Genomic DNA, 18,699 nt, shown 5'->3' with positions numbered 1-18,699 from the left:
CATGCACATTTTTTAAGGGCAGCTATAGGAAAGTAGGATCTGCTTCTTATGGTTACCCCCAGTTTTTGCTTGATGTTACACTGTTTTGACTAGTCTGACTGGGGACCTGCTAATCAAGACCCCAGTCTGTCTGCTTTCTCCTTTAAATTGTTATGCATGTACTTTGGTACACTCCACATTGGATACTGGGGTACCCTTATAAGTCCCTAGTATATGGTACCCAGGGCATAGGTACCCCAGAGACCTCCCATGGGCTGAAGCATGTATTATGCCACCCATGAGAGGCCATGCAAAATGGAACTACAGGTCTGCTACTGCAACCTGTGTAAGCTGGTGCTTGCACCACTTACTTTAGATATAGGTTCACTATATCTATCAGTCACTACACTTAAAACTGATAAGTCAACCCTATAGCAGGCCTTATCAATCCTGAAGGCAGGGTGCTGGGTTTTACGTGAGAGGGTGCCGCTGCATGAGCAGAGCCCCTCTGCAGCCTTCGGAGACCATTCTCCCGGGTTGTCTGTGACTCAGCCGGACATATAGGTAGAGGTGCATTATAACCTCGCTGTAAATGCTATCTCGAGAACGGCTGCCTAGAAACATATTGTGTTTGGTATCAAAACACCTTGGAATCATACCTCACACCGGTAACCGGTGTGAGGTATGATTCCATCCTTCTGAAGCGAGCTTTGTGGGGTTACTGGTCCCCACAGTGCCAGCCTTCTCGAACCGGTCAGCACAAAATGGATACTGCTGAACTGAGGCGCATTTATGAACTCCTGCTGCTGAGCCAAGCTCGAGCAGAGGAAGGCAGCATAATAGGCATCCAGTCACAGGGAGGTGTGACCACCTCCCAGACAGGATCAAATGTTTTGGGGGTGGGTGGGTGCACTCAAGAGTGCCTGAAAGTCTGCACTAGGGGCACATTTGGTGTCCTAGTGCATAGTCCAGCTCAAAACCATTCTGGGAGCCGTTGGCTCCTGCTCTGGCACGAAACTGAACAAAGGACATGGGTGTAACCGCCCCTCTGTCCTGACCCTCCCCTAGGAGGGTCTCCCGAATCTGTCTAACCCTTTCCAGTGGGTACAAAAGGGCTTACCTGGCTGTAAGACTTTAGATTTTATGTGGACAAGATTCTACAAGAAGAAACCACTGACCTTCGACCGTCTGGACACTCTGGCCTTTGCTGGACTTCGACTGGGCCCGACTTCGTCTCCCTCTCCGTCCAAAGCTTTGTCTGTGCCCTTGCTCCATACAGGCTTTTCAGGACATGTGGTGCACTAAACACAACTGAAGAATCTCCCTTGGGGTGAAGGAGTCACTCCCCTGCATTCACAGGCACCTCAACGCAACTCACCAGTCTGCTGCTCCTGAGCTCCTGCGGACTCGGAAGATTTCAGCAACACATGAGGTGGGTTACGAAGGCCTGAGGTCGATCTGCCCTCTCAGGAAGTTTGAGGCCAGTATCTTTCGTGGGGACTGCATAACCCGAACCCCTGTGCACCGCGTTAATTTGCAATTAATCAATCATTTGTAGAGCGCACTACATACCCACAAGGGTCTCAAGGCGCTGGGAGGGTGGGCCGCTACTGGTCAAACAGCCAGGTCTTGAGTAGTCTCCTGAAGGTCAGCAGGTCTTGGGTCCGTCTTAGGCTCAGTGGGAGGGTGTTCCAGGTCTTGGTGGCAAGGTGGAAGAAGGATCTCCCGCCTGTGGTTGTTCTTCGGATGTGAGGGACGGTGGAGAGTGCGAGGTCGGCGGAGCGGAGCTGGCGGTTGGGAATATAGAAGGAAAGTCGTCTGTTGAGGTAGGCTGGGCCGGTCTTGTGGAGTGCCTTGTGTGCGTGGATGAGGAGCTTTAAGGATATCCTCTTGTTGACGGGGAGCCAGTGCAGGTTTCTCAGGTGGGGGGGGTGATGTGGTACGTCAAGGATCAGTCGTACAGAGGCGTTTTGGATGCGTTGCAGTCATTTGATGAGCTTGGTCGGGGCTCCCGTGTAGAGGGCGTTTCCGTAGTAGTGTCTGCTGCCGACGAGGGCCTGGGTGACTGTTCTTGTATCTGTCGGAATCCACCTGTAGATCTTGCGGAGGGTGTTGAAGCAGGCGGAGGAGACGGCGTTGATTTGCTTGGTCATGGAGAGCATAGAGTCGAGGATGATTCCGAGGTTGCATGCGTGGTCTGTGGGTGTCGGGGCTGCCCCCAGTGCCGTCGGCCACCAGGAGTCGTCCCAGGCTGAAGGGTTGGAGCAGAGGATGAGGACCTCCGTCTTGTCCTTGTTCAGCTTCCGTCGGCTGATTTTCATCCAGTCGGCGACTGCCTTCATTCCTTCGTGGAGGTTGGATTTGGCGGTGATGGGGTCATTGGTGAGAGGATCAGTTGAGAGTCGTCGGCGTAGGAGATTACGTTGAGGTCGTGCTGTCGAGCGACGTGTGCGAGCGGGGACATGTAGATGTTGAACAGTGTCGGGCTGAGGGAAGATCCCTGGGGTACGCCGCAGATGATCTCGGAGGCTTCGGATCGGAATGGGGGGAGGCGGACACTCTGGGTTCTGCCGGAGAGAAAGGAGGTGGTCCATTCCAGAGCCTTGTCTCAGATCGCTACGGCGTGAAGGCGTGCGCGTAGTGTGCGGTAGCAGATGGTGTCGAAGGCGGCAGAGAGGTCCAGGAGGATGAGGGCCGCAGTCTCACCGTTGTCCAGCAGGGTCCTGATGTCGGTGGCGGCGATGAGGGCAGTCTCGGTGCTGTGGTTGCTGCGGAAACCTGACTGGGAAGGGTCCAGGATTCTGTTTTCTTCAAGGTATCGGGTTAGCGGTCTATTGACGATCTTCTCGATGACCTTGGCCGGGAACAGAAGCAGAGAGATGGGCCGGAAGTTCTTGAGGTCTCTTGGGTCCGCTTTGTTTTTTTTTTAGTAGGGCATTGATCTCTGCATGTTTCCAGCTCTCTGGGAAGGTCACGGTCTTGAGGGAGAGATTGATGACGATGCGCGGATGGGGTGCGATGGAGCTGCTGGCTTTGTTGAAGATGTGTGCGGGAATGGGTCTGACGGGGAGCCGGAGTGGATTGTGCTCATGGTCTTGATGGTGTCATCGAGGCTCACGTTGGCCCAGGCTAGCAGGGTGTCGTGGCCGATGGTGTGCAGAGTCTGTTGTGTTGATGTCTGTTGGGGCTGTCTGGGTGTTGAAGCTGTCGTGGATGTCTGCTATCTTGCAATGGAAAAAAATGGCGAGGGAGTCGCACAGGGCTTGCGAATGCGGGATGTCGTTGGTGTTGGAGCTGGGGTTGGAAATTTCCTTCTCTATGTTGAAGAGCTCCTTGCTATTGTGTGCGTTGTTGTAGAGGAGGTCTTTGAAGGAGGTCCTCTTGGCAGTCCTGATGAGATGATGGTGGTTGCGGATGGCGTCCTTGTGGGCTGCGTGGCTGTCCGGAGTCTGCTCACTGTGCCATTTCTTCTTTAGTTTCCGGCAGGTTCGCTTGGAGGCTAGGAGTTCTGGGGTGAACCAGCTGGCCCTCTTGCTGGCGTCTCTATAGGAGGGTTTCTTCAGTGGGCCGAGGGTGTTGGCACAGTCGTCGATCCAGCGTTTGAGGCTGTGGGCAGCGTCGTCGGTGTTGGAGGGTTCGGTGGGTGGGCTGAGGGCGAGGTTTGCGTGTAGTTGGTCTTCGGTGATTTTGCTCCAGCGGGGGATCTGTTGGGTGCGGTGGTGTGTGGTGGGTTCTGGAAGGTGAAGTGGATGCAGCGGTGGTCGGTCCAGGGGAGTTCGGTGGTGCGGTGGTCGGTCCAGGGGAGTTTGGTGGTGTGGCTGAAGGAGACGTGGGAGCTTGAGGAGAAGACGGGGTCGAGCGTGTGGCCGGCGGAGTGGATAGACGTTGTGACTAGTTGCTTCAGTCCAAGGTTGGCAAGGTTCTCGATCAGGGTGGTGGAGTTGCTGTTGTTGTTCTCAAGGTAAAAGTTCAGGTCTCCGAGGAGGATGTAGTCAGTGGAGGTCAGGGTGTGCGTGCTGATGAAGTAGACGATGGAGTCGCTGAACTGGGGTCAGGGGGGGTCTGTAGACGAGGGTGCCTCTGAGGGTGGAGTTGGGATCTGTGTGGATCTGCAAAAGCATGTGTTCAGCGGTGCTGAGAGTGTCGTCAGTGTTGGTCGAGACCCTGATGCTGTTCTTGTGGACGATGGGGATTCCTCCTCCGACTCCGTTGGGGCGGTCTCTGCGGGTGATCTTGTAGCAGTCTGGGATGGCAATGTTGGGTGCAGAGGAGTTGTTCATCCAGGTCTCCGTCAGGAAGGCGACGTCCGGAGATGAAGTGTCGAGCAGGTCCCAGAGCTCGACGGCATGTTTGCGTGCGGAGCAGAAGTTCAGTAGGATGCATCAGAGGGGATTGTGGCCTCTCTTGGTGGGTGGTTCAGCGGCTCTGAGGCTGGTGTAGCTGCAGTTCTGGCAGGTGAAGGGACCCTGTGTGCGTTTCGGTGCGACTTTGAAGCAGGTGTGGCTTCGTCCAGTGTTGAGAGCGTGGATTGTGCTGGCATCGTAGGGCGGCGGTTGTCGTGGCGGTCGCGGGGACCAGGGGTTCTGGCGCTGGGCACGGTCCAGGCGCAGACGTGCTTGTCTTAGGTGCGCTTTTGCGGCCGCCATATATGGGGAGGTGGGAAGGAGGAGCAGCTGGGAGGCAGGGCAGGAGCAGCGAATGGGCGGTCAGGGGGCGGGGCCGCAGGGGACGCAGCGGCTGGAGTGGGAGCGGTGAGGTGCGACGAAGGGAGCAGACGGCAAAAGGTCACCGAGTTACAGGGGCAGCAAGGGAACAGAATGCAAAAATAGGCAGAGAAACACGGGGACAGCGAGGGGAACATAAGGAAAAGAGGGAAGAGGGCACAGACCAAGTACAGGCACCAGGGGAAGACAGACAACAGCAGTCACAGACACCAAATAACAATAGGCAATACAATAAGATACAGATGGTGATACAAACCTACGGCCTACCACTGGCCACCAGGGATGAGGCGCAGGTGGTAGCCTGTGGGTGGAGGAGGGCCTCAACTTCCACAGCAGCGGCAGCTGGGGCAAGGACACAGACTGTGCTGTGCGGAGGGGGAGCTACCTACCTAGCAGGGTCAAGGGTTGCTCTCCTCACCGCGCAGCGGCCGCCCTATATGGGGAGGTGGGAGGGAGGAGCAGCTGGGTGGCGGGAGGCAGGGGTAGCGAATGGGCGGTCAGGGGGGCAGGGACGCAGCAGCGGGAGCAGTGAGGGGCGACGAAGGGAGCAGAAGGCAAAAGGGCACCGAATTACAGGGGCAGCAAGGGAACAGAATGCAAACACAGGCAGAGAAACACGGGGACAGTGCGGGGAAGAGAAGGAAAAGAGGGCACAATTACGGGGGCAACAAAGGGAACAGAATGCAAAAACGGGCCGAGAAACACGGGGACAGCGAGGGGAAGAGAAGGAAAAGAGGGCACAGAATTACGGGGGCCAAGAAGGGAACAGATCCTTGTTGGCGATTCCCAAGCTTGTGCATTGGACTCCGTGTAGTCCTGACCCTGAGCAGTATTTGCACCAAAGAACTCTGGCCTCCTCGCACTGAGTGCTCCGTGGGCTGGTACTTTGCAATTTTGCTCGAGGTCCTCTCGCGACTCCTGGTCATTTGGCCTTTGGATCCTCCTGAGGGTCATCTTGGTTTCTGTTGGGCTTTCCTGGTTGCTCCAGACATGCCCGACTCCCCATTGCTTGGTGAGTCCCCTGGACCTTGTTGGTCCACACCGTAACCTGCTTGACCTTCCTGCGTGGGTTTCTTTTGCCAAGGCTTGTTGGTGCTCCAGCAGGACACCGACCCCTCAGCACTCGACATCTTTCGTGGGACAGCTCGCATCTGGCTTCTGATCATCATCGACATCTCCTGGTCCTTGTGGCTGCAGAGTCAAGCATCCCTTCTTTGCACCCGACATCGGTGGGCATTCGTCTCCCGAGCCCCTGGTCACTCTGAAGTGACCCAGACTCTGTCCCCTCTGCTTTCAGGTTCCTTCCTTCCAGAATCCAGGCTTTGATTCCACCGGACCCTTTCACCTACACAGCACTCCATTGAGAACGACATCAGTTTCCGACACCACTCCAGACGTATGCACCCAGCTCCTCTGGGATAGGTAAATCAGGTACTACGGTATCCACGGGTGGGGTGGCTCTCCAACCTCTTAAGTTCCAAAGGGTTTCCTCGAAGTCCTCCTAAAAAGGTCCTTAAACTGTAAAATTGCAACCACGACTTCCCCATAGAATTGTATGGAGGTCGTGTTAGCACACTGTACCCGTCCTCCGTGGGGTCCCTATCTACTCACCTTGGGGTCCCAGCGATTCTACGTGCTCTAGACCTTGTCTTGACCAGAGTCGTGGTGGTTATACCACTATTTTAGTATATGGTTTGGTCTCCCCCTGGAGCCCACTGTGTATTGTGCTACTTACAACAGTTCTATTGATCTCGTATTGTGTGCTTTGTGTTCAATCCTCGTGTAGAGGATACTAGAGAGGGTTATATTAATAAATACATATTTTTATATAACTACTATGTGGTTCTCCTTTCATTTAGTCAATATAGGAGGTGATGTTCTGGTAAAACAAGCTGCTTTACATTCCTTCAACATTAAGCCTGAAGGCTGCTCTCCACAGCTACCACTAGGATAGCTTTCTAAAGGTTATCTTTGACCTCATACATCATAAGGGTCGTTTGGACTGGTGCAAGGTGCCCACTTTAATTAGTGGACAGCATATACCAGGTCAACTTCTCAACAGCCATTCACTGAAAACTTTGATTGGCCCACAGCTCCTGCTAAACTTGCTGCTCAATTCGCAGGTTTTCCTCTTGGACAATATCAATGAAGGCCACATCAATGCATTGAGATCTAATATGGATCAACTTAAGATGCTTGACACGGGCCTGCCTGAGAGTGTGAACAGCAGGACATGATTATTTACCTGGAAGATTGGCCGCGAAGGGAGGTCGCCCTAGCGGTATGTTAACTTTCTTCTCTTTGGAGCGATGGCACCAGGGCCCAGTGACCACTGGTTGCCAAACTCCTGCACTTCTGCAAAAGAGAAGTCTCTTTGAGCCACCAGATAGGCTGGCCATTATGAAAGTAGTTAACACTAAAGTTTATATTTTCCTTGATTACACCCTGGTGGTACAGAGGCACAGGGCTTCATTCCTGGGAGTGTAAAGGAGACTGCGAGACATGGGCATGCTCTGCTCTTTCCGGCCTGCCTGCTGATCAGTCATGAGGGCGAGTCCCTCGTTCTTCAGGGACCCGAAGGAGGCCCGAGACTGGGAAGAGACCCAGGGGTGCCCTGACAGAAAAGTGCCTCGCAGGAGTAGTCGCAGCGATCCAGGGGTCCACGCCAGCAGAGAAGTAAAAGGCAGAGAGGACTCGGAAACCAGATGGTCACGACCCCCAATAAATACCAGGTGGACACAGACAAGGTCATGGCGCTGAAGGCTGCAGTGATGCTGCATGAAACCACCTCCACTTTTCCATCAGAGGCCAGCAAGGACAACACTTGAAGACTTCTTCGCAGCTCAGATGACGAGACATACGGATTGCCAAAGGTCACCCTACAGTCCACGGAGGAAGATTTGTGTTGGCTTCCCACCCATGCACATATGGACTGCTGTGATGATGAGGGAATGACCGCCTAGTTGATCGAGGCCAAAAAATGGCAGCACAGTCCCCCAGGGAAAACAACAATGCTGGGGAACCTGCCACCTGCCACTGGAGACCCATGGCTGAGCACAAGATGGGCGTACAGGAGGACTAAAAGGACATTTTGAGCAGGGGATCAGCACTCAATCAGTGTCAGGAGCGGGTCCTCTGTGCCCAACCCATGGAAAACTGAGTTGATTTAGAGTTTTAGTTCTTTGCCTGCCTCCTTTTAACCGGTCCAGCCAGACCTTCACCAGCAATGGTTTCTTTTCTCTCCACTTCCTCCTTTCTGTACATTCTTCCTACCTCAGCACACCATACAGGGGGTCAACTCTCATATTCATAGTTTCCCTTAGTTCTAAACATGGGCAGGGTTTGGTTGTTGGGCTATTGTTGGGGTCTAAACTGATTATTGTTTTCATATTGCTTGCAGAAGACATTAGAATATTGCGTACTTTGGGAGATTTTGTGAGATACGGGGAACACCCGGAGTGGACACACGGGATCTGAGTACTGACACGGGGTGGACGGGAGGGGTAATGTAGCTCGCACCACACATGCGAACCATCATGGAGGATAAGACAGTGCAACACCCTGCATTCAACTTCATCACGTAGAACGCGGAGGGATGGCAACGCCAACTAAGTGTCAGTGGGTACACTCGTACCTGGCAAAAAGGTCAGTGCATATTGACAAATTACAGGAAACCCATTTGACAGAAGAGGAGGGGCAGCGGCTGTGGACCAGGTGGAGGTGTCAACTATTTTATACAGCTTACTCTGCGTACTTCAGGGGAGTGCTTATATGGGTAGCACCAGGAGAGCTGCTCTGGCTGGAGTGGCGGGGGTAGACCAGAGGGAAGGTATGTGTATGTGAGTGGAAAGCTGGATGGCTCCCCAATACACATACTGGAACTTTACTCCATGAATGTCAGTCAGTCAGCGTACCTGTCCTCCAAGGCGAGGCTCCTGAAGAGTGCCCTGAATGAGCTCCTGGTGGTCGGGGAAGACTTTAATAGTGCAGTGGATTTTGGCTTGGACCTCTCGCACCAGCCATTGTATGGAGCGGCCACATACAAGAAAGTGGAGCAGCGCGACTGGATGACTAACAGGAACCTATTGGACGTGTGGCAACCGGCACACCCACTAATGAGGGAATACTATTTCTTCCACATGCATGCACTGCACACAAAGATAGACTTATTTCTCACTTACCGACACCAGACGTAAGCTACACACAATGTAGACTATTTAGCAAAGACTTGCTTGGACTTATGTCCTCTGCTGTCCTTGTGATTGGGCTTAATGAGACTCTCATTCCTGCCTGGTAACAACAATGCTCAGCACTGGTGGATGATGCGTATTGCGGCACAATGCTGCTGTGTATTGCGGAACCATGCTTGAAGAGACGCTTCACTATTTTGACAACAATTTGAGTACAGCCTTATTTTTATTTTACGGAGCTTTATATAGCGCGAACTTCACCCAAAGGTATCGGGTATCAGAGAGCTTTACATAGCTCCAGTTGCGTTACATGAGGACAGATTCATTTTTTTTTGTTAGGCATGGGGAGATTAAGTGATTTGCCCATAATCACAGGATGTTCAGCGTCATTGCCGAAACTAAACCAGTTCCCCAGATTAGAGATCGACCGCCCCAGCCATTAGGCCAAATCCTCTCCCCTTACCACCAGTAGTCAAATGGGATGCCTTCAAAGCATTTATCTGAGGAATATGCACTAAAACTTCCACTGGGGTACACTCTATCCTGGTGGTCCCAGCTTGGACGCACAGAGAACGAGCTCAGGCACTTGGAAATATGTGTTGTCTTGAAGGTGGAGGCCCACTATGATCTGGTCCAAGCAAAGGTGGGGGCCAGCTGTTTCCACATGGTTACATGCACGATCCCACACAGAGAGGGATCGTGCTGGGCACTTACCCGCAGGCCTTTTGCACATGGAGAGCGGACACACTGTGATAAAGGCCATCCTTCACTCAGATGGATACCACATGTATAGCTAGGCGGACATTGTGGCAGCGTTCTCAGACTACAATAAAGACCTGTATGGACCGGTGCTCGACGCTAATACCGAACAGCTGACTTCTTTCCCAACCGTTATTCCCCTAGCCACACTAACCCAGGAAGATAGACAACAAGTGGAGGGCTCCATGTTGGAAGGCAAAATAGCCCAGGCGATTAAACAGATAACGGCGGGTAAGATACCCGGTTGTGACAGCCATCCCTTAGAATTTTACAAACGCGGTCAGGCTAATCTCCTCAGTCCCTTGGCAATGATGTACGCAATGGCGCGCAAGGCAGGCAGGCTTCCAGAATCCTTGAGTGAACTCCTTAAGTGTAATGATTCCAAACCAGGGCTGCGATGCATTGAACAGGACAACTTACAGGCCCCTGTCCCTTCTGAACTTGGATTATAAGATCCTGGAGAAAATCATCAGGAACCAGATCTAACTTTGCTTGCTGTCCCTTATCCATCCTGGTCAGAATGGTTTTGTTCCTGGGAGAAGTACCTCCCTGCACATATGTCAGCTGTTTCACATAATGGATGGTCTATCAGCAGAATGTCATCAAGCAGTAGTAGTTTCGGTGGACATGAAGAAGGACCAGATAGTATTTGGTGGCCATTGAGAAGGCCAAAATAAATAGTCTTCTGGGCATAACTATTGCAGTTCTCCATCACATAGGGTTTGGGAATGAGTTGCTGGCTTGGATCAGGTTACTGTACCCAGGCAAGGTCACGAATACTCGAACCAATGGCAGATACACTGAGGCACCAGTCAGGGTTGCTCCTTCACTACAGCTGTTTGCGCAAGCCATAGATCCGCTGGCATGCAACATGCGGGCTCTGGGCAGAAGACACGGGCTGATGGTGGGTAGAACAGGAACCTGGCCTAGACATGTGGCCACCCTGAGGAAGAGGCACTTGGGGGCTATTGCCCCACTGGGCCGCCTGGGAGTTTGCAGTACAGAGAAGGGGATGAACGTACCAGACAAGGCTATCTGTCCAGATCCAGATGGCTGACTCCTTTTGGCATGTCTCCCACATTGCCTTAGCCAGAGTGGTTGAAGGTCTAAAAATGGCCCTTGAATGCTCATAGCAGGCGCAGCCAAGACAACAGAGTGTCACACTATACACTGGATTGGCGGGTCACCCACACCTCGCATCAAAGTACACGGACAATGGAAACCTCAGTGAACCCTAAGCAACACTTGCTTCAAGTTGAAAAACTGAATGTTTGGGCATTGTATTGGGCCAACAAATGTCACAGAATAATGTCTTCCCCCTGTGTGTTAAAAACACAAAATCAGTAAAGAGCAATTGGGAAACAAACGTATGATGCTTCAATCAGTCTTGGCTCATCCGCATGCATTGGTCTGTGTTTTTCTGTTCTTTGCTGTTCAGTATTTTTAGGTTGGTTTATCAGGTTAAAGAAACCATATAAGCATGCCAAGTTACAAGTTAAAAAGTCTTATAATAAGTATGAGCTCCGAAGTCCAGGTATGGCAAGTGTTTTTGTCCAAAACCCCTGGACTGTCCCATGTTTGCCACCCAAGATTCCATAGTGCACAATGGTCACATATGAGATGATGTTGCATATAGCACTTTGACATCCAAACCACAAACTGCTTAAACATGTTGTTTTCTAAATATCCAATTAATTTCTTCTTGATATCGGCCTTGTATACTGCACAAATGCTTAAATTCCTCTTCTCCTTCTTGAAACTGCCACACAATGTAACCAGTGGCAGGCTTTCATGGCTAAAGGCATAGATTTTAAGGTGACTTTTCTCGGACGGAAAATGTTGTGCAATGTCAGAAATAAAGAAGGCCACCATCAAGTAATGGACCAGAAGTAAACATCAACAAACATATTTCGATCAGAAACAACAATTTAAGTAATCTATTTTGAATTTATTTCAGTCAACAAGGTTCCATCAGAAGCGAGGGAGCACAATAAAAATACACATTAAAGTAATTCTACGCTAACATGCACTCACCAGATATGTGCAAGAACCCCAGAAGGCAGTCCAGTTTTAAGAAATATCTCTCTTACTTCCAGCCCTGAAACATAGCCATCCAGGTCTTTGTCAGTTCTCAGGAAAATGTCATCCCATTTTGCTTTTTCTGTAGGGGAAACCACCCACTGGGTGAACGAAAAAAATACTTCAAATTAAATAGAACATGAATAATATTCTTGGTAAAACAGCTTACGTTTCTGTGTTTAGTTTAATTACAAATAATTGGTGAAAATGGAGTTGCATGCAGTGATAATTTTCTTCCACTTCATTTTTAAATAAAATCATCATATCCTGAAGGTTTCTGCACTATACATATGTATCCAATTAAAGTGGATGTTCTGCATTCAGGTTGGGAGCATTACAGGTCATTAGTGAACTGTTTTGAAAAACAGGATACCATCAAATGACAGTGAAAAAAAGTGGAGATTTCCTGAGCCCCAACATAGTGCTAAAGAGCTTGCCCCACACCTGTCCCTTTAACGAACATGTGGTGCCGTCTTTAATATGGAAGAATGATTTGAGTAGTACAGAGTGAAAGCAACCAGAACCGAGACAAAGCCTACTCCTGGTTCTACTCGGATCCCTGTATCCTTTCAGGAAAGACAGTCTTTTAAAAGGACTATCACCCACTACAAATTAGTGGCAGGCTTCATTGAGTCCTCACCCGGAATTTGAATAAATCAAGACAGGCTTAACCTTTCTAGACGAAGGAGCTTTTTAAATCTTGTTTTGAAGAGGGAGGGGTCTTTTTAAAAATTGCCAAGTCGAATATTATGTCAAGAGTTTTATTTTCAATTGGTTAGACGCTACTGGAGTAAACTTAGTTGTCCTGCATTTAACTGTGATCTACGAGTTTCAGCCGGCTACTTGTATGCCCATACGGATGACCTGGCTTTCTCCCGGATCAGAGGTACTGCCCGGATGTGGGATTCTTGTTCGTTAATTAGGTACTTTATGACAAGAACAGACTCATTCACGCAACTTCTTCAAAGGTAAGTTTTCAGGTTGTTACTGTGAATACAGAGAAATTGGTTAAAACAATATTCCACTTCCTTGATCCAAACATTAGGTATCATGGTGTAAAATGGAACAGAATCCAATCCGTGAGACTGCATGGGCAAATTTTGGGCAAGCAAATTGGGCCAGGCCTTCTACTAGGATCAAGGTCAATGGCATAGTATTAGGAGGTCTCATCTCCCCAGCGTTGTTCGCTCAGTCCTTTCAGCCTCTGTTTAAAAAAACACAAACCTGACATCACTGGGATGCAAACGAAACATGGAAATTATAATCTGGCCTATTTTACCAATATCTTTCTTTGCCTTTTGACAATTCCAGATCGTTCGTTTCCAGCACTGATTAAAGAGCTTTAATGTTATAAAGCGATAGGTCTTCAAAATAACTACCAGAAGTAGATGGTAAGGGTGTAGCTAATATGCATGTCAATATTTAAGACAATGTTGTAGAATGGTTATGCAGCGCGGACTTAACTCTTAGTACTTTATCTTGTGAATTTCCACTACAGTCTATGCAGCCTTTACAAGCTCAACTTACAGACACACTAAATAAAGATTTGTATAAATGGATAAGTTGAAGAGATCTTTGTTTGGAAGGATAAACTGTGTGATGATGGAATTCCTTGAAAGCTTTGACCCTATCAATTCACAATGATGTATTTAGATGTGTTCAATCTAGGATTTTAACCTTCATGCGAGTGGATAAATCCTTGAGAGAAGCAAGCTATGCCCTTTTATTTACGAGGGGGTTTAGGCTTTCCTTCGATTATAAGGTATATGCTAACTTTTCACCTGAAACCAGCCCTTGTGCAGATGTACAAGTTACTTACACTTGGTAACAATGTATCTGGTAGACACTATTCTAGCCGCAGATTCCTTAACGTAGAATTATCCCCAGGCGTGAGACTGGACCCGGAAAACTTTCTTTGCCCCAGCATCTCTGCGCGCCGGGGGTCGGTACCACGCGACTCCGCCTTGACGTTATCCGCGGGCGTGACGTCAGCGAGGTTACATAGCCCCAGCCCGGCGCGCTGATATCAGTTTTCTTCGGAGAACTTTTACGCGCCACAACGCGAAGCCATCGCAAAAAAAACAGAGTGTGAGAACAGTGTGCGAAAAATCAGTGAAACATAAAAGAAAGAAACAAAAAGGTGGTGAACAGCACCAGTTAGAAAAGTGCCAAGCACGTAGGTACAAAAAGCCATAGCGGTGAAATCCATAGCAGTGAAGGAGCAGATGACCGCTCTGAGGAACATCTTTGCAAGCTAAGGCGACATCCTCCCTGGAGGCAGAAGCATGTGAAAAACGCCATAGCAGAAGAGAGAGAGAGAGCGAGACTGCAATCACAATCCACGACAGTAAAGGGCAACAAGCCCTGAACAAAGGAGGAACAGCAATTCACCCCCAGACGACAACATCAAGGAGGGCCGTATACCCTGAAAGGAGCGAAAAGGCTGAGGTACAGCCAAAAAAAAAAAAAAAAAAACTTTGAGGACTGCAGGGAAATCAGAAACCTTAAGCGAGTAAAACGCAGAGGAGTAGAAGCAGGCCCCTACACTGGAGAAAAAAATCAGGGTGGAGGGATGCAGAAGCACACATGAACCAACCGACCATGTATCAACAGGGAAGGGGTGGGAAGCTAACCGGACACCTACAGAAGACAAGCCACCCGGAGGAAGGCGAGTGCAGAAAAACAACCTGAGGGTCCCCGCAGAACGGTGAGGAAGGGCGGGCCGTGAAGGAATCTGCGGCTAGAATAGTCTCTACCAGATACATCGTTACCGAAGGTAAGGAACTTGTACATCTGATAGAGACCACTAGCCGCAGATTCCTTAACGTAGAATAGATACCCAAGCCATACCCAAAGGGGAGGAGGGCCTGCAAGAGAACCTCCCCAGTAGAAAGAAACACAGGGCCCCAGCAGGGGTCGTGCCACGGGGACAAGAAGGGCGGCCCGGCACCCACCAAGTAGAAGGAAGCAAGAACAAGGCCAAAGGGAAGACCAGGAGACCCCAAGCCCATTCAAGGTACAACGGCCACAAACCCTCGTAGGGACAGACAGCCACAGATGAGCACCCAGAAGGAAAGAACAACCCCAACTCCAGGGAGAAGAGGTAGAATCATAGGCAGAGCCTGCCGTAGGAAAACACACAGCTACAGAGGACAGCTGAACAGGCATCAGCCGCAAGGAAGCAGGCAAGGTAGGAACGGCTCCACAGCCAAGAAACGCAGGCATAAGAAGAAAGGCACAGGTGCGCAAAACCCCAGCAGAACATGAGGCAGGGGCACAAGGTAGCACAAGGGGCACGGCGGTGGACCATAACCAGCAGGCGTGCACAGCCGGCAGCGGACAGCACCATGGATCAGTGCACCCAGAACAAGCCAGGCGCAGGCCGAGGGCAGAGGACAGGAACATACAGAACAAGCCCCAAAGGAGGATCGTTCAATAGACACACACCGACCCACGAAGAGAAGTGGGACCAGCCATAAGAGAAAAGGGAGAGACACGGAGGACAGACCAAGCTGTCAACCAGAACACAGGAAAGCCAGGAGAAACCCAGTCCCCCTGGAACACCAGACAGAGGACCAGGCCGAAACGCCGGACAGGAAGGCGGAAACGCCACGACACCGTAGACAGCATGCCAAACTGGTCAGCGGTATACAGCGATGCCAGAAAAGGCAGGGAACCCGAAAAAGGGGCGACCATACCTTCCCAGCACAGGACAGAGCTATGCAATAGCTACAAGTACCCCACATAGGGTATGATACGTCCCAATAAAACATGGGAACACCTCTTCGGGAAAATCTCGCAGCAGAGGACAAGAACATAAAGAACCTGCAGATAGAACCACAGACGGCGTGCCAATCAGCCAAACAAAAAACACACATAAGGCCCAACCTGAGGACACATACGTGTGGACCAACAACGACAAAAGTCAAAGGGGCTGTACCAGCAGCCAACAGCACAAGGGGGTCAACATAAGGACCCCGAAGGCACGCCAACCCACACAGAAGACACCGACGGTCCAACCGAACCACTAGACCCTCAAAACAAGCATTTGCAATGCAATAGGTCTCGCATTTACGAGAGTTTGAGCTATTGACATTGCAAATGACAATGCCTTTTATTTTTGTTTTTTTAACATAAATAAAAGGCATTGTCATTTACAACGCCAATAGCTTAAACTCGTGTAAATGCGAGACCTATTGCATTGCAAATGCTGGTGTACTCTTTTAGCTTTGATGGTGGCAGCATGGAGTGTCTGGGTGGCGGAAGGAGCACAGAGGGCCAGGGTGGGGGAAACAATATGGAGTGCTCGGCTAGTGGGTAAGCAATGTCGGTGGGGATGGGGGCAGGGGGTCGGAGAAGCGACACAGAGGGGTGGAGTGTGGGAGGTGTGGAGGAGAAGCAAAGAACGAGAAAGAAAGAGGGCGTGGGTGGGGGCAGAACATCAATATAGGATTCTGTGGAGTTTATGCATCATAAACTTACTTGTAGCTGAAGTTTTCTTCTATTCATTTTTTGAACCTCGGCAAATATTGCAAAGTTTACAAATACGTTCAGATTTTTACCCGCCCATAGAATTACACGTTCGTGCATCTCGCCTGTAGATAATAGATTATTTACGGGTTTGACATTTTCCAGGAGCAGGTTGGAGATGAGTCGGAGAGGGCTTATTTTGTCATGGAGATGGGAGGGTGTTTGATAGCAAAGATCTGCACATTTCTCTGACTGAGTTTAACAATTCCACAACGTTTTTATTTTATAATGGTTTGCTACTTTGAAAACTGAAGGTACAATTAATGGGACTTTGAGGGTGTATGCTGTACTTTAAAGTGAAAACGGAAATTCCAGTTTGAGGAACAGATTAAACATTGTTTTTCTGTTAGTGCCGTTGTAAATCTCTTTAGAACAAATGCAGCATGCGAGCCAGACACTTCGATCCTGCAAGTGTTTACAATAGGAACCCTCAGTTTCATTGGCGGAAACCGGAAGTGCGATTTCGCCTGCTAGTCAACATTAGTTATTTTTGCTGGGAATGGAAATTAACTGCGCTTTACAAATGAACACAGTTTCCTTACAAGTCACGAAAACAGGATGGGGGTCAGCCAAGATAATAGAAAGTTGTTGCTTGGTCATACGAGTGTTTAAAAGAAAGCGCTGTGGGTCGTGGTGGTATAGTGAAAGTTGTTTATGGTGAATGTGGCAGCTGTGTCAAAAGCCAGCTGTTCCAGTTCAGTGGAGCATGAAGCCCCCTGCAGCATATTTCACCCCTCACGAGTCACGACAAGACTTTGACTTTTTGTGTGACCAGCTCGGCACCACACACATTGAGACCAGCAGTATTGAACCAAATCGTGCTAGAGAAAAGAAGACATTAGGAATGAAAGAATTTACAAGGACTTAAAAATCGAGAAGCCTTGACACGTCAAAACATTTCTTTTTCAATAAGGGTTATGCCGATATCTGTAGGTAGAAAAAGCATTGTTATGTTCAGGGCTTAAGTAAACAAGCCCGGCGGAGCCTACGGAACCCCGATAGCACATAAAGGGGCCCGTTTCCTCTCATGCACCAGGGTCCATGGCATCCTTGCTGAGTGTGCGGGACTTAAAACATGGAACGCTCCACGTTGGAACGCTGTGTGCTAAAGTTCATTTGAATGAATGAATGAAGGCACTTCTCAAGCGCGCGGCTGCTCGAGAGTGTGCTGGCGCTGAGGCAAAGAAAGGGAAGGAATACACAGAGTTAAAGGCACATCTTGGGAGCACGGGCACTATTAAAACGGTTTGCTAGCTCAGAGTTGGTTTGCTACTAAAAATGGTTTAATGCAGAGAGCTCCTGTGCCAAATGGGCTACCTTGGGGTGCAAATGAAGTGATAAAGCAATAACTCAACGCCATAATAGCGAAGGTATTAAATAGAAAACAAAGGGAATGGAGCAGCGTAGAACTGCCCTTACTATGTGTGCACGGGCTGCATGAGAGCATTAAAGTCTCCGTACTACAGAGGTTGGCGCTGACCTCGAGGCACATTGTAGAAATGGACCATGGGCAGCTACATGGAAGGGAGCGAACACCACAGAGCAAAACTGTCTTTAGGGCAGAGATAAAAGTCGGGACTGAATGGAGGAATTTCAGAATTGTAGCGCGTACAGAAAGAGAACGTGGCCGGGGCATAATTCAGAATAGTTCTCATTGCAGATCGGCTGACAGAACAGCGCCTCGACATGACTGGGTGCACATGAGTGCTGTTTAAAACAAGACAAGCCCGGCGGAGCGTGGTGCGTGCGCTTGGCGAGGCGGGGGAGCGCATTCCAGGCGGGGGAGCGGACTCATTGAAGTGCTCCCAAAAGCGGAGTGCATGGCGGCACGATGCGCGTGCTAGCCATGCAATCCGCTTTTGGGAGCACTTTGAAAAGCCCTTTTACAATAGTCTCGCTTTGCGATCGCTTACGCGATAGCAAGGCGAGACCTAAAAAGGGTAGGATAACGCCGCCCATAAAGTAGCAGAGGACCAACAAGCCAAGTTTACGGAGGGAAAAGAGGACGGAGCCCCGCAAGGAGTCGCTGAATGGCATCAAAGGGAAGGTCAACGAGATGCTCCCTCACATTTTCAGGGAAAACGCTTTCCGTCAGTCGAGCACGGCGACGGAGAGCTACTGAACTTGCCATTGTGCGGCCCAGAGCATCAGAAACATCCAGGGCCGAACGAAGAATAAACGCGGTCAACTCCCGGCCATCCATCACATGGCGCCACAGACCTGCGCAGAAGACAGAAGGGACTCCATGAATCCCACAAGCTGAAAGTAGCCCTGGCCAACACACAAAGCGTGTTGAGCGCTCTCAAAGCAGGACTAGAGGAAGCGAAGAGGTTACGCCCCCATGGATCTAAACACCGGACCTCGCGTGACGGAGGAAACACCAAAGGTCAGGAAGGAAAAGCAGTCTGCAGAAGAGGGCCCTGGGTAGAAGGGTGGAA

General features: G+C 50.1%; 1 protein-coding gene across 2 annotated transcripts in view; it reads right to left on the bottom strand.

Moving 5' to 3' along the window:
- The window catches only part of EPS15 (epidermal growth factor receptor pathway substrate 15), an 819,466-nt gene that overhangs the window by 439,128 nt on the left and 361,639 nt on the right, over positions 1 to 18,699 (bottom strand). For both annotated transcript variants that reach the window (XM_085602646.1, XM_085602647.1), the window contains exon 10: positions 11,687 to 11,832. In XM_085602646.1, the coding sequence (XP_085458772.1) occupies positions 11,687 to 11,832 (146 nt within the window). The remainder of the gene's footprint in view (positions 1 to 11,686; positions 11,833 to 18,699) is intronic.

Source organism: Triturus cristatus, chromosome 4_2 (assembly GCF_964204655.1).
Source record: "Triturus cristatus chromosome 4_2, aTriCri1.1, whole genome shotgun sequence".
NCBI lineage: Eukaryota > Metazoa > Chordata > Amphibia > Caudata > Salamandridae > Triturus > Triturus cristatus.
Note: the sequence above shows the minus strand (reverse complement) of the source record. Positions and strands in the feature narration are given on the sequence as shown.